At 35.4% G+C, this 22,634-nt stretch overlaps 1 protein-coding gene across 1 annotated transcript in view; it reads left to right on the forward strand.

The window, feature by feature from the left end:
- Positions 1 to 4,149: 4,149 nt before the first annotated feature.
- The window catches only part of HFM1 (helicase for meiosis 1), a 55,487-nt gene continuing 37,002 nt past the window's right edge, over positions 4,150 to 22,634 (forward strand). Inside the window, 15 exon segments of the mRNA XM_032217712.1 lie at positions 4,150 to 4,189; positions 4,507 to 4,564; positions 5,937 to 6,184; positions 8,139 to 8,186; positions 8,686 to 8,756; positions 10,686 to 10,818; positions 12,070 to 12,221; positions 12,705 to 12,782; positions 12,860 to 13,021; positions 16,614 to 16,814; positions 16,903 to 16,991; positions 18,033 to 18,076; positions 18,164 to 18,265; positions 20,154 to 20,299; positions 21,368 to 21,462. Of these exon segments, the coding sequence (XP_032073603.1) occupies positions 4,150 to 4,189; positions 4,507 to 4,564; positions 5,937 to 6,184; positions 8,139 to 8,186; positions 8,686 to 8,756; positions 10,686 to 10,818; positions 12,070 to 12,221; positions 12,705 to 12,782; positions 12,860 to 13,021; positions 16,614 to 16,814; positions 16,903 to 16,991; positions 18,033 to 18,076; positions 18,164 to 18,265; positions 20,154 to 20,299; positions 21,368 to 21,462 (1,667 nt within the window).

The following is a 22,634-nucleotide window of genomic DNA, read 5'->3' on the forward strand; positions in this document are numbered from 1 at the left end:
CAGATATCAGGCTAGAATCCGGTTTCATGAGTTCCACTTTAAATAGTTCTTGTAAAGAGATTGGGTTGTTTCCTGAGTAACTTGAAAGTTCCATAATACCATAAAAATAGCTCATTGGAGTCAGTGTTATTTTCACTGCCATGTATGAAATATAGTATAATCTCAAATTTAAGGAAAGATCATTGTTCATGCGATGATAACTTTCCATCCAGAGTGGCTGGGAAATTCTGAGAGCTGAAGTCCACATGTTTTAAAGTTGCCAAGCTTGAGAAACGCTAATCTAGACTATCACAATTCTTTTGTGTAGAACTGTTCTGAAGGACATTTTCAAAACTGGAGACAGAAGACCAGAAAGTTATTCCTAAACTGCTCCCAGAATACTAACCCTAGAGCCACTGTGAGCCCCATGAACAGTGAGATGAGTGACATATAAATTTAATAAAGAAATGACTATGAGACCTCTGATTTATAGAAATTAAATTGGCTGCAAATAGATTCCTGGTCAGAGATCAGGTTACTGTATAAATAATTACATTCAGTTCTGAACCAGTTTGAGGCCTAAACATTCGATGTGTCTATTTCTCTAAATACTTCTAGCCAAATATTATATTCCACAAAATGAGGGAGGGGACTCACTGTTGACAACAGTGCACTAGGAGTAGAGTTGCACATCTCACAATGGACAACTAAAATGGAACAGTTTTAAGCTATTTTTAAAAATATTTTCCACATGGTGCAATTCAGTTTTTAATTGTGTCTCTCTCTTCCTTTATTCAGTGACACATTAGAGATACTTGAAATGAGAGACCTGAAAAAACTACACTTCCCAGAATTCCTCTGCAAAGCTTCCTTTATCATGAATGTGTGTCTTTCCTTTCCTTTGAAAAACAGAAAAATTGAGAACTACTGATTTGAGATACTATTACTTTGCCTACATGCAAATGCTTAAATGGCTGATTCATTTAGTTTTAAATGCCAGTAGAGAATCTGAAAACAACTTGAGGTGTGGCATTAAATTTATCTTTTCCCAAATGGGTGAGAGGGAACTGTATTCTCCAAAATTATGTAGCTCATAAATCAACTATCTGAGACAGCATTACTGGACAAAATTGTCTACACATTCTGATAAAGATAAGTTCCCTCAAGATGAGCTCTAACGTGAATCCAAAAGCTCGGAAGACTAAATCTCTAGTCCCAGTAATCGACCCAAATTAGATCCTGCAACATTATTCTGGGACACATATATTTGCCTTCATTCCTGAAATTTGGACTGTTCTATTTGGAATTAAAGTGATCTCTTATCAAGAACAAGCATTGCCTCCTTAAATTTACTCAAAGGCCTCCCAGTTTTTCTAAAAAGGAAATGAATCCTGATTTACTGTGCTTAGTTAAATCATTAGGGTAAATATTTTAAATGGTACTTTTTAAATAATAGATTATAACATGTATATTTTTGGTGAATATGTCTATATGGTACAGAGTATTTGAAGTTAAAACATACCCAGATTAAAATATTCTGAGCAATGAAGCTCTTTATTATCAAACACTAGTCCAATCTTCCCCACAAAGTGGCTATGAAAATAAAATGGTGGGGGAAGTCTATGAGCATAAACTGACATGAAATACATAAATATTATTTATTGCATGTTTTTACAGCTAACAGAAAAATCAGATTTCAACAATGACAGAACCTGCCTTTTCTTTAGATAATTTATTTTTTGAAGGACCGGGCACAAAGCAAATGTAAGTTGGCTCAGTGATTGGTGAAAAATACTGATAATTTAAATTATGGTGTCAATGTAGGCAGATAGGTAATGCAGTATTGGCTGAATACAGAGCTAATCATATATGCTTTCTGTACAATGAAATGCCAATCTCCATTACATTAATTGAATATCTCTGTTTAAAAATGGTTGTTTTAGAAATAATTTAAAGCTGTTACTTTCATCCTTTAGATTCTATAGGCTATACTGATACAGCTTTGAACATTTATTCCACAATAAATAATTTGTTTTATTATATATTTAATACTTTTTGGAGTTTCAATCATCTTACTAATTCATTCTGCATCTAAACTGTTTTCTACATGTATTATAGGTTAGTTGTACAAGCAGAAAACCTGTGGGCTTTGGAATTATGGCTGGCCACAACATAGCAAATTCATATTTAACTGAAGTGGGTTAATATTAACATAAACCTTAAATGTTAAATATAATGCTTTTTACTCAAGTGTAATATTAAAAGAGCAAATTTAGAAGTCAATATGTTTGGTTGTTTGGATGGAACATTTTAAAGGTGGTGTTTTTTTTGTATGCATATTTTGAAAGGTATCTAGAAAATGAAGAGCCAACAAACTGGGATCTTGCACCTGTTCCATCTGTTTTCGAAATTCCACCCACTCATGAGCTACAAATGGATTTTGCAAAAAATAACCAAAAAGGTAGAATCTGTGATTAGGATTAATATGACAACTCATAAAAGTTAAAATAGAAAATAAAATTTAGTATTTTGTTTTAGACAGCTTCTCCTGATAATCACAGGAGGTTAAACCAGGATGAATATAGATAATATACAATGACGCTTCTGTAACTCTATTTAATAATCCTATTTGCTACTTATTCCAGGAGGAAAACTCATTTTTGGCATCAATGGTAATACTCTTCCTTAGACAAAACAGCCTCTGAGCTGCAGCACAAAGTTGTAACTGTTCCAGGAAGCCTCAGCCTAGAGTCACAGCTGACGCAGCAGTAGGGTACAAAGCTGCAGCTGCCCCAGGAAGCTCTAGTTCAGTGTTTCTCAACCTTGGTGACTTTAAGTCCTGTGGACTTCAACTCCCAGAATCCCCTAGCCAGCTGGCTGGGGAATTCTGGGAGTTGAAGTCCACAGGACTTAATGTCACCAAGATTGAGAAACACTGCTCTAGTAGTTGCACCAGCTAGGCAGTGCCGTGTGAATCCATAGCCATCCCCAAACGCTGAAATTACTCTACTCTGGCCCAGTAATGCAGCACAAAGCCCTACTGCCTTAGCCCAGTCCCAGTCCCATTTGCCCTCAGTGACCTGCTCTCTCAGGCCTTTCCCAGCCACCCTCCACTCTGTTGCCCCAGCCACTTTCATCATCTTCTTGCTCTTGCTGCTGACTAACCAGACCCTGCCTGGTTCTTTGTTGGGTAGCTGCTGGTCACATGCAAGCCTATTTTATCATTCTTGTGGTAATTTATACATTTAAATGAATAAAATAAATATTTTAAAATCACACTATGTGATATGTGCTTTGGGGTTGAAATCAGTCCAAAAATTATTTATTTTGAATAGAAGGTTCGCATGCTTCAATGTATGAATTTCTTCTGAAATGTCAGTCTATAAAAAGAGGAGGAATTCCTTTCTTTTAGATTTTCTTCATTTTACTGTGGTGTTCTGAATGTATATTTTAAAGTGAAACCAAGTTTGAATTTATAATTTGCTATGTACATTTTGCAAGAATATTATGCATGACAGATGCATATAAGACATAAAAATGTGTTATCCATGTAAGGTAAAGATAAAGGTATCCCTCGCACATATGTGCTAGTCGTTCCTGATGAGGGGGTGATGCTCATCTCTGTTTCAAAGCCAAAGAGCCAGCGCTGTTCTAAGACATCTCCGTGGTCATGTGGCCGACATGACTAAATGCCAAAAGCGCACGGAACGCTGTTACCTTCCCACCATAGATGGCTCCTATTTTTTTAACTTGCATTTTTACATGCTTTCTAACTGCTAGGTTGGCAGAAGCTGGGACAAGTAACGACAGCGCTATTATGTGGCGCTAGGGATTCAAATTGCCAAACTGCCGTCCTTTCTGATTGACAAGCTCAGCGTCTTAGCCACTGAGCCACCACGTCCCTTATCCATGTAAATTTTTTTAAAAATGAATACCATATAATCATTATTGAACTGATAGATTAATAACAAGCATGATATTGTGTATGTTAGAAGACTTTTTAGAAAGAGAATTATAGTAACTACAGGCTAAATTTGGGGCAAGAATATAACATTTTGGGGGCAACAGCTTGGAATCAGATCCATTGTTCTCCATGTCTTGATTAGAACATAAGCAGAACTTGTTTTATAGAGTCCTTTGGAAAATAAATATCAATTAATTTTCCAGAAGATGATGGTGATGAAAGTGCTTACTCAACATTCAGGAAAAGGTATGATTCTATGCCAATTTTAATAATTATCAGAACTATATTACTATTCTTTTAAATGTAAAATATCTGGGAACATTTTTTTAGTATAGTAGTTGGATTTGCCTTAGGCAAAACACCTTTTATAAGGGTTTAAACACATAATTTAGTTTATTATTTAGTTAAAAACCAGCTGATTTGCCAAAAAGTCTATGGAGATTCTTATCATCTAGGTCATGGTTGTCCCAAAGATGCTTTTTCTAAAAGGCAATTTGACTTTCTTGTTTTTTTCTTTGAAATCATCCCAAGAAAGTTCCACACCTGTTTACACTCTGATTCAGATACTTCTGAAAATACAAATCAATCACCAAGTAACCTCAATGACTCTCAGAGAATTAAGTACTGAATCTCAGAGTGCTAACAACCAGATGACTGCAAATAATATAAATCCTTCCATTCCCCACCAGTCAATTAGAACTGAAGAAGCTTCTTGGAAGAGAAGTGAAACATTTCACTTTTGGGACAACTGATTTGCCATCACACTTCAGTTTGCTCACAAAGACATAATCCTGTGGCATTTTACAGGATATAGATTTTGTAACCCAATCTTCATAGAAGTTAGTCATAAAAATTTTACTACATGAATGGGAATGTAACATCCCATTACTGTGGTATTAGAAAGTGGTCTTTGGTGATTTAGGATACTAGATTGTCCTTTTTCAGGAATTTGTTCTGAAAGTCTAAGTAACTTTTAGCTAGGAAGAGTTCATTTAATGTGAACTTGATGAATCCTGATTCTCAGGAATACATATTTTTAATGTTTAGCAATCATTGAGTTTTTCCTTCATTAAGTATCCAGATATAAACAATGTAATGAAATGAAAACAGAAAAGGGAGTATGTTAGAATGAAATATTTTGTTACCTTCTGTTTTCTTCTTCAGTTCTTTGAAAACTTTGGAATACTTATTCTTGCAATATCCAAATATTATTTTTCAGAAGCTCAGTAGAAATGGATGTTATGGTGGGCTGAAAAAGCAAGATATATATGAGAGATGATCTGAGTAATACCTGTCAACAAGAGAACATACAATACTTACATGTACTGCTAATGGACCAGTCAACTGAATAATCAAAGTTATATACCATATTTTTCAGAGTATAAGACACACCGGAGTATAAGACGCATCAAGATTTTGAAGAAGCAAATTTTTTAAAAAAGTTTTTGCACTCTGCAGACCTCCCCAAAATGGCCCATTTTCCGCAAAAATGGTCCTTTTTTTTAAGGGAATGAATAGCCTTTAGGCAGCTTGTAGAGTGCTCCTTGGGGGTGCCCCCCCAAAAGAGCAAAAAACGCCCCCATTTTTTGTCAAAAAAAAATTGGCTGTGCAGAACCTTTAGAAGGCTTATAGAGTGCACCTGGGGGTGGGCAAAATTGAGGAAAAAAAACGGCCTGTTTTTCTCATTTCTGCCCTCCCCAGCCCCCAGGAGCATTCTGAAAGCCTCTTAACGGCTTTACACAGCCATTTTGGTGAAGGGGTGGGGTTTCAGGAGGCAAAAAAATGCTGTATTCAGTGTATAAGATGCACCCAGATTTTCAGCCTCTTTTTTGAGGGAAAAAGTTGTGTCTTAAACTCTGAAAAATTCAGCAAGTTGTTTATAAGGTTTTAAAATTAATTATTAGAAACAATGCAACACAGCAAATATATATAATTGTCATATAAAAAGTGTGTTTATGTATATTATAAAAAAAATCCTTTACATTCCTTACAGATTATTTAAACCAACTTCTTATACATATGCAAATAATGCCAGTACAAAGATAGAAATGGATACATACTGCAATATTATTAACAACAAAGAGATGAAAAAAGACTTATGGAAAAATGATATGCAGATAGCCCAAAATTCAGATTTTAATTATCTTTCTATAAATAATACTTTTTCTGCTTCTGCAAATACAAAAGAAATTAAAAAAGCACCATCATTTCCACGTATTTCAGACATCTCTAGTACGGAAGGTAAATTATATTTTTTTCTACACTTTTTCCGGCAAAAGGTACTTAAATTACAGTTCTCCTGAGACAACTATGAATAATGTATGTTCATGAACAGAATCAGATTCAGAAACAGGTTAATATATTAGAATTATGTAAAACAAAAGTTAGGATTAGGGCTACACTACTTATGTAAAAGATAAATTGGATAAATTAAGTAAACTAGATAAACACAAATCAGAAAAAAAAATGAATTGCAAAAAATATATACATAAGCTAGATAGTTGTTGTAATAGGGTACAAGAAAATGCCAGTCACGCAGAGTTGAATATTCCTCTATTTTAAGACAAATTGATTATCATTATTTATACCTTCACATATTATTTTCTCTTTTGCTTCCATTCTTATAGTTTGATCTAGTTATAGAGCCATGAAGAAATATTAAAGTATAAGTGGTCCTTGTTTAACAGCCACTCATACAGTGACCATTCAAACTTACAACAATGTTGAATGAGTGATACTTACAGTAGGACCAATGCACAGTTATGATGCTGCAGTATCCTGTGGTCATGTGATCACCATTTGTGACCTTATTGACAAGCAAAGTCAATGGGGAAACTGATAGGAGGTTACAAATGGCAGTCACCTAACATGCTTAGCAATAGCATGGGATTCACTTAATGATAGCAACCTGAAGTGCCAGAACTTGTGATCTCATGTGATTTCAGTACCAGTTACCATCATTTACTCAAGACTACTTGAATGACATTTTAAAAAACCTAACTGTGCAGGGATTTGGGGTACAGTGTAGGGGTGGGTTCTGGCTGCTGCTACTGCCGGTTTGCTCAGGGAAGTGCTTCATGCACGCTATGTGCACATGTAAAATGCTTCTGCACATGGGCAGAAGCAAAAAACAAGATGGCGGTGCCTATGGTGCCGCCGAGAGAACCTGTTCGGAGGCATGGCAGCCCAAGTTACTACCTACTCAGCCAAACTGGTCCGAACGGGTAGGAAGCCACCTCTGGTATTCAAAGACATATGTCTTTTCTGTCTTAGAGGTTTACTTGCTAACAAGAAAGAATGGAAGGAATAGTGTGAAAACACAGATGATTACTTACAAAATCCTGTAAATCATGAAAGTTTGATTATATCAGAAAAGCTTTGTTTAGAAGCACCCATCATAGAAGCACCCAGCAACAATTATAAAATTAAGTTAGGGTTAGAAATTATTTACATTGGAATAGTAATATATTTTATTTTTGCCTTCAAATAAGCTTTTTACAAGCATTATCTTCTTGTAAATTACATTTTGTGAATATGTTTGTTGTACTGTATAAACCATGGAATCATAATTTGCAGATTTCAAATTAATACAAAACACTTGTCTCACCAGATAACCCTATGGAAAATTTTAGATTCAAGAAAAATTGGTCCAAAGTATTTTGTTTTAATTTGATAGTCCTTTCTAGTTCTGTACAAAAGCTGACTGGACTAGATGTTAAAAGTTTCTCTGACATCAGAAATGGCATATTTGTTTATCATACCAGGAAACAGCTGACAAGTAACTTTCTCCTTCACCACTTCATTGCTATTCCCAGTATTGGTTTCCTCTGTCACTTACTTTATTGATGGGGCTGACTTCAACAATCACACCAACCAACAGCAATGTTACATCATTGCCAATGGGATTACAGCCTGTCCTCAGCATGTCTATTAACCTAGCAAGCTGTAATATTGGCAATTTTTATTGGAAATTTTTCATGTTGTAAACATATCAAGATTTGTACAGGTTATCAATATTTAATCTACCCTCTCCCAGTGATTAATTTGCACAACCAAGTACAACTAGGTCAGAATCTAACCTATTATGTTTTTATTTGTGCTGTTTAAATAAATATTAGCTAAGATCAAGTATAATGTGTATGTGAATAAGAAAGAAAGAAAATTAAATCTAGTATTTGTTTTGTTTTGTTACTAGTAATATCTAAAAATGACACCGTGGTTTTGAGGCCTGTGACTGAAATCCGTATCCTTTTATAAGTTATTGCTATAACTATATAACATTTCTTGGATGTAAATAATAGCACTTTTAAAATGCAAAAATTCATCATGTGGCAAAGGGATTCCTATATATGGCTGCATAATATCAGGAAAGCTAATTGAGCAAACTCATCATTATGGCAAGGGTCATTATCCACAGTAAACATCTCTATGTTATTCATAGATTGTGTACTATTATATGGCTTTAGCGGTCCACTAGCATGGCAGGGTCATTGGATTAGTTTACCCATATAAATGAATAATGTTTATGTTTGGTAACTTAATCAGTAATTTTATAAATATTTATTATAGAGTTTCGTCAAGACATCCGTTTTCTTCTTTCAGTTTTTTCTTGCATTTTCTCCTTTGTTTTAAGACCTAGTTTATGAAATGAAATAATTGTGGAAAATTAGAAGGATTTATTCTTATGTTTAGATAAAATTGTACCATGCTTCACTAAATGTCTCCTTAATACAAGTTTTAAGCCACTCAATTTAGAAATATTTTCAAAGAGTTCCCTTATTTTAATTTTATTCAGTCTAAGGCTTTGGATGATGTAAGTATGACCTAATTATTATAATACTGATATTAAACTATTCTTACATTCTCAGGAAGTAATTATAACAAAAACAAAAACAAAAAAAATAATCAGACGTAGCCATCCATCCTTAACACCCAAATGCCCTGCAAAATAGTAGGATCTTAAGCACCTTCTTCAAGACCAGGAAGTTAGGGTGGAAATGCAGCATCACACTATATTATGTTCCAGAAATTTGCACATTGTTGTCTTCTATCAAAATATATCTCCGCTAGTACTTATAGCAGCATGCTAAAATCTCAATAAACCTCCTTTTCCTCGCTGTGGCCCTTGCTAAAGCAGCAAAGAAATAAATATTTTTAGAATATAATGAGTAAATTTATAAGATATCTTTTCCAAAATCTCTTTAGATGCCATAATTGCCCAAAACTACAATCGAATGACGTTTTTAATTTAACGGGATTTACCTTTTAATAAACATTATAAGATCATACCATAAGCAATTTATAAAGGACAATAACGTATTTCAAACTCCTATATTGATAGGAATGTATATGATTAACAAGTTTTATTGTATATTTGTAAAGACAGATTAAAAATTAAAGATATTTATCTGTTGAAAGACTCAAATCCAGGAAGCCCCCACTGCGCAACATCTGCACAACAATTTTAACATTGATTCCCAATGGAAAGTAAAGTGGGTCGCTGAATGCTCAGACATAGGTAGACATATAAATGACTGCACAAAAAAGGTGCCAGACTTTGACCTAACATGCCAACAATGGACAATCCTGAGTAGGATTTGTACCTCACACTGCATCTGCCAGCATTCTTTATATAGAAGGGCATAGTATCCTCCCCTCAGTGTGACTACAGGGTCCCACATCAATTGTAGATCACATTGTGACCTGCTATAAGCTGAGGGCATATACCTGTCCAGTATCTGATTTTTTAAATATAAGTGATGCTGTGCTTCAATGGTTAGGTAGCCTAAACCAGTGATGGCAAACCTTTTTGTAAAGGTATGCCAAAATTGTGTGTCTGTGTGCTATTGTGCATGCGTGCCCAGACCCACAATGGAATGCATCCCACCCACCTGCGCATGCGTGTGCAACACCCCCTGGAGCCTCCGAAGCCTGTGGAAAGTGAAAAACGGACCCAACAGCCAACTAGAAGTTTCGAAACAATCCATTTCTGCCTTCTGGAGAGCGCTTCAGGGGGCTGGAGGGGGGCGTTTTCACCCTCCCCAGGCTTCAGGAAAGCCTCCAGAGCCCAGGAGGGTGAAAAACAGGACCAACAAGTCAACCAGAAGTTTGGAAACAAACTTCCGGTTGGCCCGTTGGACTTGTTTTTCTACCTCCCCAAGCTCCAGAGGCTTTCCTGAAGCTCGGGGAGGGCAAAAATGGCCTCCCCTGCCCCCCCAGAAGGCTAAAAATCAGCTGGACAGCACACACATGCACATCGGAGGTGACGACTGGCATGCCAGCAATATGGCTCTGTGTACCACCTGTGGCACGCGTGCCATAGGTTCACCATCACAGACCTAGACATTTATACTTAAACATAGTTCTTTTTAATATTTGTGTTTTATTGTGCTTTACTAATATAGGTGAAATGTTAATATATATTGCTAGTCCATGTGTGATATATCATGTGCTAAATAAATAAATAAATTGCATATAATTTTTTCTCCTATGTGCACTATTTCCTCCTTGGACTTGAGAAATGGTTTTATGTTAGCAATGCTGTTTCAGACCATGCCACATAATCATTTTAAATACCTTATATTCTTCACAATTGTTCAGTGGCAAATGCAAAGAAAGAAAGAAAATATTCTGGTTTAGGCTCCTTTGCTTCTCATGTTTCTTAAAAAGTGAGTTTTTAAAAAGTCAAAATGGATGTTGTTGGCTGTTGTGCTATATTTTACTATTTGTTACTATTTTGTAGATTCTTTACACAGACAGAAATTTTGTAATCTGTGCACCAACTGGTTCTGGGAAAACTGTGATGTTTGAGCTTGCAGTTACCAGATTATTAATCAAAGTGCCAATACCTTGGTTAAATATTAAAATTGTATATAGTAAGTATACTACTTGTTAAAATTATTATTACTGGTCATAAAACTATTTTGTTTTTGCTTGTTTTGGTTATTCCATGTAGCCTTATGGCAGCAAAAAAAACCCCTATGTTTATGTATTTTAATGATGATTTATTTATTTATTTGTTTTAGAGTTGTGCATAGTGTGGTTTTGATTTATCTTTTCATAGGTCTTGCTTTGGAAGGCCCCTTAGGCCAGTAGTTAGAAACTTATGCCCCTTTGTCATATGATTAAATTAGTAAGGTTGCAGATATAGGAAGATCTTCCTCCAAAGCTTAGTCTTCTGGTCTAAATTTTGCTTCTCTCACTTTATACTGGAAATTCTTCCTACACAGCAGTGGTGGGTTTCAAAAATTGTTCGAACTTACTCTGTGGGTGTGGCCTCCTTTGTGGGAGTGGCTTGCCACCCATGTGACTGGATATGAAAATGCCAACGACACTTGCCAGAACCACCTTAAATTACCTCACACACAGCACTGGCCTGCATAAGAATATGATGTAAACTTGTTTTTTAAAAGGCATCTTTGGTTTGCGTTAAAACAACTTCAACAGACGCAATGTTCTGATTGCACCACAAACGCAGTAGTCATCCTTACCTTTCACAGAGGCACTGAGTTTTATAAATATGAGCATGATAGTGTAGAATAATCATATCCAAGGACCAGTGGTGGGTTTCAAAAAATCTTGGAACCTCTTCTGTAGGTGTGGCCTGCTTTCCGGGTCCACTGGTGGAACCTCTTCTAACCGGTTCGGTAGATTTGATGAACCGGTTCTACCGAATAGGTGCGAACTGTAGGAACCCACCTCTGCTACACAGAGAAAAGTGGCCCTTGTTTTAAGCAGGCAGTGATATGTAATGATTGGACTGCACTCTTTCTGCACTGCACAGAGAGGCAGAAATAGTTCTGCTCAGAGAGTGGGATTTTCTTTGCTTTCATTGCCTTTTTCTATTAAAACACTTATTTTGTAAATGTATAGAAACTACTAAACCAAAAAAGTATGCTCTTTAAAAAACTTTAGAGAAAAGTTTTAAAGAGTATACAGTTAAGGCTCGGTGAAAAAAGTAGAAGACATAGTATATGAAAAATCATTGTAGTATATCCCTAAAAGGAACTGGGACATTCAAAGAAATGTGAAGTTGTGAGGGGGGTGGGGGGAGTAGAAATGTATTGGAGATATTGTACTGGATTTATTTTGTGGGTGTCTTGTTCTCTCACAAAACTTGTTTTTAGTGGCTCCAATAAAAGCTCTCTGCAGTCAGCGCTTTGATGATTGGAAAGAAAAATTTGGACCCATTGGACTCATCTGTAAGGAGCTAACAGGAGATACAGCAGTGGATGATTTATTTGAGATACAGCATGCTCACATTATTTTGACTACACCAGTAAGTTTCAAAAATTAGTTAATGTTGCTTTGTTGACTAGAAATATTCAGTACCATTCAAGTTATATTTTTGTTTAGAAATAAGTCTGATCAATCTCCAGTTGATTTATCTATAGTTTCACTATGATTTGGTCACAAGGCATGCATGAAAGGCTTCTTTGCTGCTGCATATAGTAGCATCAGCTACACAATGATTATATCTGAAAAGTGAAAATGCAGCATTACTTCATACAATGCATTAGATTACTCTGAAATGCTGTTTGAATTTGATCTGCGGAACTTTTTTTAAAAATAAAAATGCTGCTAGCTTTTACAAAACAAAACAAAACAAAAACATATTGAAAGAATTGTTAATATTTATAATGCTAAAGCTGATTGCTAGGCATAGGAATAATAGTGATTGACAGTTCCAACAGTATTTTAATCCTATAAAACAGGTGAATTTAGATTGTACTACAATATTTTTTTTTCTATTATCCTTTAGGAAAAGTGGGATAGCATGACTAGAAAGTGGAGAGATAACTCTTTAGTTCAGCTAGTGAGACTTATCCTCATTGATGAGGTAAAGTAGTAACTGATGACTTAAAATATAATGATGGAAAGCAGTAGATGTTTTAGATGTTGTATTTAATTCCGTAGGTACATGTTGTAAAAGATGAGAGCCGGGGTGCTACTCTTGAAGTTGTGGTCAGCCGGATGAAAACTATTCAGTCTTCTTTTCTACAAAGTTCTGACAATCCTAGCACAGTATTTCCCATGAGATTTGTGGCAGTTTCTGCAACGATTCCAAATGCAGAAGACGTAAGAAACATGAATTAACTTTTTTAATATGTTATACTTTATACTTAAGATTTCAAAAAGATTTTTCTCTCTCTTTTCAGCTGCTTGCTATCCAAAATCAAATATCCCAAAAAGAAAGGAAAGGAAAGGACAATTATAGTACTTTGAATTTAAAAAGCTATGCTGATTGGGCAAACTCTGTAGTTCTCTCATATTTGTTGAATATAGATACAGGTTACAGTACTGGCAATCTAATTATGACAATCTAATTGTGTTCCAAAATGCATTGATGTGTCATAAGTTTGTAACGTACAGTATGTGCTCAGCACAGTGAATGTTAATGTTTCACACTGTGATCTCTATTCAATTGCACAAGTCAGTGTCTACTCTTAGCATAAGCTAGCATAAGCATAGCTAGACTAGTGCCTTCAACTCTTCCAGTAGTAGATTTTGCATAATATGTTCAATATATTACAATTTCAATGTCATTTTTACCTGAATTGAGAATTCTGGATGACTATTCTATGAACCATTTGTTTGTTTTATGGGCTATTCATGATATGATCAAGAGTTTTCTCCAACACCAAAGCTCAAAAATGGCCAAAACGTTTTCTGTCCAGCATTTTCAAAGTCCAACCTTTGCTTCCATAGCCTGTCCTGGGGGAAACTATTGCTAACATGGTTCTGGTCTTCGTAGGTAGGACTCTTCACAGCACCTTACCAAATAGTTGATTCACTTCATCTTTCACTGTGTTGAGCTTTCCTATGTTTAAGCTTCTGACAGTCCATATTCCCACAGTAGCTCTCTTTTTGCAGCTTTGGTTTTTTTGTTCCTGTGTAGCAACATTAGCATAATGTACCATTTGTACTGCAAAAAATCTCAAGCTTTTGCTCAATAGAATATTAAGTGCTATCCAATCTGAAAGAGCCAGCACTGTATCATCAATTACTTCATTTTGTCTATCCACATGATTTTCTTAGTAAAATGTGTGTTTATTTTACTTTCTTTCACATTGTATAAAATTATCCATTTGCTATTGTCACTGAAATGATCTTCCACCACCAGCATGTTCCTACACTGTTGCTGCTTGTTTAACCTTGGATGACCCTTTTGGGACTTGGCATACAATCCCTACATTGTTCACTCCTCCCTTTTTTTTTATTTACTTACTTACCTCCCTTGCAGGAACACTCCCCATCATAATGAGGCAGAACAGGAAGACTTGAAGGGAGAATTATATATTCACAGCTTCGTTTTCTTCCTAAAACCTCAGTCAGCAAGGCTTTTGCATCAATTTTAGTCCAATAGTATACTGCTTGGTAATTCACATCCTGATCCTTTCTCCTGCTTTGAGGGAATACATTTGAGTGTTTCTGCTGCCAGCATCTATTTTCCAGGGGACACTTCATCTGATGTTCATACCATGAATTATTGCATTTGCAACTTGTTCCACTGGTTAAGGGCTCATTCAATCAATTTTGTCCCTCATGATGTCTAGCCTGAATCTGTTTCACTGTAGTTATACCAATACAATACAATAGCAGAGCTGGAAGGGACCTTGGAGGTCTTCTAGTACAACCCCCTGCCTAGGCAGGAAACCTTATACCATTTCAGGCAAATGGCTATCCAACATCTTCTTAAAGACTTCCAGTGTTGGGGCATTCACAACTTCGGGAGGCAAGTTGTTCCACTGATTAATAGTTCTAACTGTCAGGAAATTTCTCCTCAGTTCTAAGTTGCTTCTCTCCTTGATTAGTTTTCACCCATTGCTTCTTGTTCTACACTTAGGTTCCTTGGAGAATAGTTTGACTTCCTCTTCTTTGTGGCAACCCCTGAGATATTGGAACACTGCTCCCCTAGTCCTTCTTTTCATTAAACCAGACATACTCAGTTCCTGCAACCGTTCTTCATATGTTTTAGTCTCCAGTTCCCTAATCATCTTTGTTACTCTTCTCTGCACTCTTTCTAGAGTCTCCACATCTTTTCTACATCGTGGCGACCAAAACTGAATGCAGTATTCCAAGTGTGGCCTTACCAAGGCATTATAAAGTTGTATTAACACTTCACGTGATCTTGATTCTATCTCTCTGTTTATGTAGCCTAGAACCGTGTTGGCTTTTTTGGCAGCTGCTGCACACTGCTGGCTCATATTTAAATGGTTGTCCACTAGGACGCCAAGATCCTTCTCACAGTTATAGTTTTAACCATTAATAAAGAGTAAGTTCATCTCTCTTCTGTGACAGCTCTTCAGATATGACTTGCAGTCACTGTTATATCTCTCCTGATCCTATAATGCATCAGACTACTATATTTTAAAATGAAAGAATCTAAAAGTGAAATTTAACCTTAATCTTACTTAAGACAGAAGTGATTTCTCTCACTATTATCCAGCTAGCTTGTCCTAAGTAATTTCGACTCCCATATCTTGCAACCTTCAATCAGAGTTGTAGAAGCACTTCCTCTTAGCTCCTCTTGGCTCCCTACAGATTTTTGGTTTATGCCTCAATTCATTATCTTACCTCAAATGCCAAAATACTTTGGCCTGCTTTTACCATGGGTTCCACCCTGATCACGTAGAAACTTTTATTGTTCCTGCAAATAGTGGTTTTATGTTCTCAAAAGATTTTCGTGGCTCAGATGTGCTGCCCTTCCATAGTTGCAGTTCAGAAATGATTATCTTTGCTATTACTACAATCCCTCCTTCTCAAGCATCTCTTGGTTGTGTGTTTTTCCTAGAAACTAGTCTATTGAACCCGTGTTGTTATTTTTCCAGTCTTCATTTTGCTTACATTTTTCTGCAATAGAAAGAAAATCTTCTATGTTTTCTTTCCATTGGTCTTTCTGAGTGATCTGCTTCTTTTCACGACTAGCTACCTCCTTGCTATTTGTCTCAAAATAACTTTTTTTAAACAAAACAGGGAATTTCCTCCTGGTTTTCCTCAGGAAAATTCTGTCAGCATTATTGCTACCTGCCAGTGGCCAGAATACCAGAAACAACATAATATTTGGCCTTTATAGCTAAAAAGAAGAAGACGAAGAAGAAGTTATCCCAATTTGCATGTATATGGCTCGCATTTATAGTCATGGATTCTCCTGCCTATTTGCTCAGGCATCTAGGATATCTGTACTGGCTATTTGGATGAATGTGGAGGAAGGAACGGTTTGCTATGTCCTACTTGAGTAAATAAGGGATCACTCATTTACTACATAATGCTTATTTCTGATTCCCGTTTTGCCTGGAATAGCAGTAAATCAGTGCAAGTGACTTGAATATTATTCAGAACATCTAATGTCTTGAATATAGAAAACATTCTCTACTCACCCATCTTCATATAAAGTAGAAAGCACTCTATGATACCAGAAAGATAGACATGTAGGCAGTATTTAGCTGTATTAGCTGGTAAATCTTGGTAAAAATTCTGGAACAGTACTTTGTATTCATGACACAGGCAAGCACACTGAATACCCAGTACAGTAAATCTAAAAATATTTGTGCCAGTGGAGCTTTCATGATTAAAGTACAGTTCCTCTTGAGCAAGTCCTTTCAGGACTGCAGCCCAAGGCATTTTTTTTTCCAATTTCAATCCTAACATGTTTTCTTTTCCTTTAAAGATTGCAGAATGGCTTTCAGATGGCAAGAGGCCTGCTGTATGCCTGAAAATAGATGAAAGACACCGTCCAGTGAAGCTGCACAAAGTTGTGCTTGGATTTCCTTGCAGTAGCAATCAAACTGAATTCAAATTTGACTTAACACTTAACTATAAAGTAGCTAGTGTTATTCAAACATATTCTGAACAAAAGCCAACACTTGTGGTATGCATGACAATTCCCCCCTTAACAATTGTCATGTTCTAGTGTATATTTCAGAATTATTATAAACAATCGGTTTTCTTATTTACAGTTCTGTGCCACAAGGAAAGGAGTTCAGCAAGCTGCTTCTGTACTAGCAAAAGATGCTAAATTTATTATGACTATAGAACAAAAACAAAGGTACCTTGTAGTGCAGGCTTTCTCCTGATTACAACATATGCATAGTCTATATGTAGCAAAATCTGTGCTTCTCATCAATTTATAACAGATTGCGATAGAATCAGCACCACCAAGTTGTTAGCATATAGTGATTAGATAATGAAATGATTTTGCTAAGAATATTTTTCATAGGACTATTTCAGGGAATGCAAATTAATAGCATCAGACCACTTACTTATGATGTAATTAGATTCATCCTTTTGTAAAGTAATTGCTTTTGAAATATCTAAAATAAATCATCTCTCTATGCTCTGCAGTTGTCATGTAACAGATACCAGCAATTGGAGCATTAGTCCTGAATAGCTTCATTGTTTTTCCAGTCACCCCGTAACAGTCTTAAAAATTCTTTAAAAGTACACTTCATTGATTTGCAGTCAATATTTTGAAGCAATAATTTTACTGCTTTAATTGCATACTCCATATAAATATTTCTCTGTATGAGTACAGTAAAAAGTAATTTATTTGTTATTTCACTTTTATAGTTGCCCATCTCAAATAGATGATTTTGGGTGACTTACAATTAAAACAAAAAAAGAACAGTATAAAATATAAAATAATATAAAACCATATAATATTTATATAACACAATTCACAATCAAGGTATAAAACAAGCCAACAACACTCAACAAAACCATTGTATAGTTCTATTGCACAGCCAGGTCTCCAAGCCTTGTGAGAAAATATGTATTCATTGAAGAATAAAAAAGAATGCTGGTGTGAGAACAATTTTTAATGGGAACAGCTTTTTAAAAATGGAAAATTTATTTGTAGCCTTTTCGGAACTAAAAAAAAAATGTTTATTTATTGGTGTCATGAAATGAGTAAAAATATTTTAGTCTTATCACGTGATAAATGGAGTTGTCCTATTTTTCATCCTGGTCCAATTTGAAGTTTACCATGATGAAATCAAAGAGGGTGATCTTTAAAAATACTATTACTTTTTTGTACTTATTTAATGACTTATTGCAATTGCCATATTTTCTCATTTTCCTCTTTACAAAGATTACAAAGATCTGCAAATTTAATAAAAGAAGCCAAGCTTAGGGGTATGTATGTTATACTAACTGGAGAAACTATAATTATTTCTGTATAAGGGGAAAAACCAATGTTTTAAGTTTGAATTTCATTTGTAGATCTTCTCATTTATGGAGTTGCTTATCATCATGCTGGAGTAGAAGTGTCTGATAGAAAAATAATTGAAGCAGCTTTTAATATGGGAGACATACCAGTTCTTTGTGAGTACAAGGCATTTCAAAATAAAAATATATTTTAATAACTTTATAGTTTTTTCTTTGACATACATAAGTACTTAGTGAACAGTGTATTGTCTGGGTCAATTTACTTTATACACAATACAACATAATGCTATTTAGGTATACATGGTAATAATCTTTCAACTTCTAACATTTACGGATGTATAGTAATTATAATATATTATGTAGCAGTATACATAATAATATTTTCCCAATTTCTAATCTATACCTCTATTTTCTAACCCTTAATAAAGCAAATATCATATTAAGAAGTATATTGTATCCATTAATATCTCTTGCCCTTTTAATATTTCAATTCTTATTGACTTATTTTCTTTTGACCCCCGAAATATGGCTTTGGCCTTATTATCAGGGGGGGGTATTGTTTTGGGGGTGCAGGAGGCAGTGAGCATGGTCACCTTATGGCAGCTGTGTTGCTCTGCTTCGACAGCACAACACAGTCATTCGCCTGAGGCTGTGTCCACGTCCTCCTGTCCCCACACCAGGCTCTTCAGGAGCCATGACTGCCACCATCCCAGCACTGAGGATGGCTTCTTCTGCAGTTTCCAAACCCAGAATTCTGATGCTGAGTCGTCCAGGAGCAGGGGCAGAGAGTCCTCTGGCAGTGGCTGCTCTTGGAGTGCACCTCCTACTCTATAGTTGTGGCCTGGCTGCTGGAAGACTCTCTGCCCCAGCTGCCGGAAGACTCGGTAGCAGACGTCCGGGGTTTGGAAGCTGCAGAAGAAGCTATCCACAGTGCTGGATGAGAGCTGGCCCAAATCGTGGTGCGTCTGGTGGAGGGCAGAACAGGTACTTGCACAACCCCCCTCTCCAGATGTGCAGAGCGCCACTCACTGACCCAGTGGTATCCCAAAGACGCCAAGTCATAGGAACCGGGGGGAACAGATGCTTGCGTGGCTTGGTGCCTTCGGGAGACCGCTGGGTCAGTGAGTGGCGCTCTGCCTGACCAGAGGGGGGTGGGTTGGCATATATTTATGCTCACCCAAAAAAAATCTGGCATGGCCTTATTTTCAGGACATGTCATATTTTCGGGGAAAACACAGTATGAGGACAGAATATTTATCCCTTTTTCACTTAATAATATTGAAATTAAGACTCATGATGAGGTATTCTGTTTTTTACACTTTTATTTTATTTTTATGTACTGTCATTTTTCATTTTTATTATAACTATAGAAGTCCAAAATTGGAAAAATCTGGGACTCTGGATTTCTGAGAGAGCCTGTTGGTAAATTAGTAATTTTTTTAAAATTGCTATTTCTATTTTGTTGCAGATTTTCTGAATTTTAGTTTGGCTGACTAACTTCTTATAGATATTTCATTACGAAACTAGCAACATTATTAGTTTTTTGACCCAAACAAGTGATGTTTGTGAAATTTTATATGTGTGAACTCTACTACCTTGTTCAGAGCCCTGATGATATTAGCTAATTCGGTAATGAAGCATTGAAAGAAGAAACCAAGATCAGCAAACAGCAATTTCTCAAAATTTTAATCCTGAGCTACACATATCTCCACTTTCTAGCCTTTTAGATGTATATGTCACTAGTGGACTAGATACTTAAACAGTTGCTGCATATGATATATGCAAAATGAAATGTCTCGCTACAACTTGACATAATATTTCAGTATGCTTGTTTGAAATAATAAGGGTTGTGTCAGCAAAATATAATAATGTATATAAATATATAATGTTATAAGATGGAGAATTGAATGAGTAAGCTTAAAACTTTTTTCTCACTTCATTGTATTGAAATGGAGAAAGCCTAGTATGTTACAAAAATATACTTATATCCATACTTTTTAAAAACTCTTCTCTTGTAACAAGTTCAGTATCTGATTTTTTGCAGTTACTACTAGTACACTTGCCATGGGAGTAAATTTACCAGCACACCTGGTAGTTATAAAATCAACAATGCATTATGCTGGAGGAATGTTTCAAGAGTACAGTGAAACTGATATTTTGCAAATGATTGGGAGAGCAGGAAGACCTCAAGTAAGATGAATGTATCTTAAAGCATGTTTTATATGGAGTTAGTAAAAGTTGGCACTAATATGTTTGATTTTATGTGTGTGTGTGCCTTGGAGTCATTGCTCACTCTTAGTTACTGCCTGGATCAATCCCTGAAGTTTTTTTGGCAAGCTTTCAGAATTGGTTTGCAATTGCCTGCTTCATAGGGCAGAGGGTATTGCTGGACCAACGTCAAGCAGCAGGCTTTGTATCCAAGGGAGAATTAGAAGTCACAATCTTATTTTTCTAATCTAGTGCCTTAACTACTACACGTAACTCTTTCACATTTGATATATTGATTCTGTTGTAAATGAATGTCTGCCCATCTTATTGTCAAAGTTTTTATTAGCATATTAGAGCTAGTGTTGAATAATTAATATAACTATGTTTAAGAGAAAACATATAGTTACTAGGGTTTAAAATGGAAGGTTAAATGTTTCTGAATTAACAATAACCTGTAAAAACATCAATAGGAAAAAGAACTTTCATAAAAGTATTAGCAGTTCTTATTGCTTTTGTTAACACTAGCTAGAATATTCTAATTTTATATTTTAACTTTTTCAACTGATAAGCAAGGCTGCAAGAACAAATGTATGTGAAGTATAATGCTGGCAATTTTACTATTTTGTGCAACTTTCATATAAACTCTGTTCCTAGATAGAACTAAAACTTGATATTTTTAATGTTCATTCTATGAGTTTATGAAGAAATTGTTAGAGCAGTGTTCAGCCCATATTCCTTAGTGATCATCTCTTAAATGAGACCCCTGTTTTTATCCTTATTTATAATATTTTAATAGAGGGTGAAACATAATCCTTGCTCATTATCTTTGTAAAGTGTTTAATTGAATTAAAGTAAAAGTATTTCTACAACCTCTTTACATTTCAGAAATTCCCTTTTGGGATTTTGAATAGCAAATAAAAGACATGGGGGAATGTCTTGAATTAACGTAATAATAATATGCTTTCCTAAAGCCTTCAGAATTATAAATCCCAAAGACCTTGGTTTGCTTGCTTTCTATATGCGTATAAGTGTATATATATTTTTCCACAGTTTGATACAACAGCAACAGCAGTTATCATGACAAGGCTAAGTACAAGAGACAAGTATGTTCATATGTTAAATGGTGCAGATACAATAGAAAGCAGGTAATTTAAATTGTTTTTAGTATGTAGCTAGAAATGCTGCCCATATTTGTTTGATTATTGGAAAGAAATGTTTATTTAGGATCATGAAGATAGGTCTAAGAGGGAAAAGGTTTAGAAAATCTTTGTCTTTCAGGCATGAACCAGAATAGTAAGCAATAAGGCAAACAGACCACACAGTATTTAACGGAATATTTACTGTAATAACATGAATGTAAGAGGAACAAGTTTATGTTGAAACCTTTGTATGCAACCATTTGTAGTACAATAGTAATAATATGAGAGAATAAGAAAATACCAATGTTTATTTATTTTCTTTTTTTCCCCTTAAGCATCTTAAAAGAAGTTTTGGGGCTGAGAAAACGCTGGATTTATCTGGGGAAAGGACTCCTTCCCTTAGTCCTGTTATTCAGATTAAATTTAGAATACAATTACTTTCAATTCAAAGTTTAAACACTTTGAGATTACACAATTTCCCCATTTTATATAATCTGGACTTGTTCATTATTATTACATTTTTATTCCATCTTTTATATGCATATATGTACATGAACATGTATCTGTATATTTACGTGTATATGTATACATATATGTATCAAAGTGGTAAACATGGTTAATACTCCTGCCTTCTATTTTCCCCACAAAAACTCTGTGAAGTGGGTTGGATTGAAAGCAAAAGTGACTGACCCAAACCAGCTTCCATGCCTAATATATGCTTAGATTGTCATCTTATTGTATTTTGAGTGATTTCTAGAGCTCTGCCCAGAAAAATAATAGCTAGCCATGTTTTAAAGTGTACTATAAAACTGACATAGTTTAACATGCCCTTTAAACTCCAAATTCCAACAAAAGAAAGCTAAGTATGGAAACAGGTATTTCTGCATATCTCTAAAATTGTATTTTAAGGTTATTTTGCTGTTGTGTGTTGGAAAAATCAGCACCAGCTGCTAAAATGGTGATGTGCAAATTCTTTATTGTTCTATTTCTAAAATATGAAGGAATTTGAATCTGCATCCAAGCCACTATATAATCATGTAAAATCATATAAAACCTGGTATATGGAAGACAAGGAAGCCACTGTGAACATTGAAGGCATCACAAAATGTAACATCTATATATCTCTGCTTTGAGCTTAAAGGAAGGTGGACCATATATACTCTGGGATATACAGTATA

Source organism: Thamnophis elegans, chromosome 5 (genome assembly GCF_009769535.1).
Source record: "Thamnophis elegans isolate rThaEle1 chromosome 5, rThaEle1.pri, whole genome shotgun sequence".
NCBI lineage: Eukaryota > Metazoa > Chordata > Lepidosauria > Squamata > Colubridae > Thamnophis > Thamnophis elegans.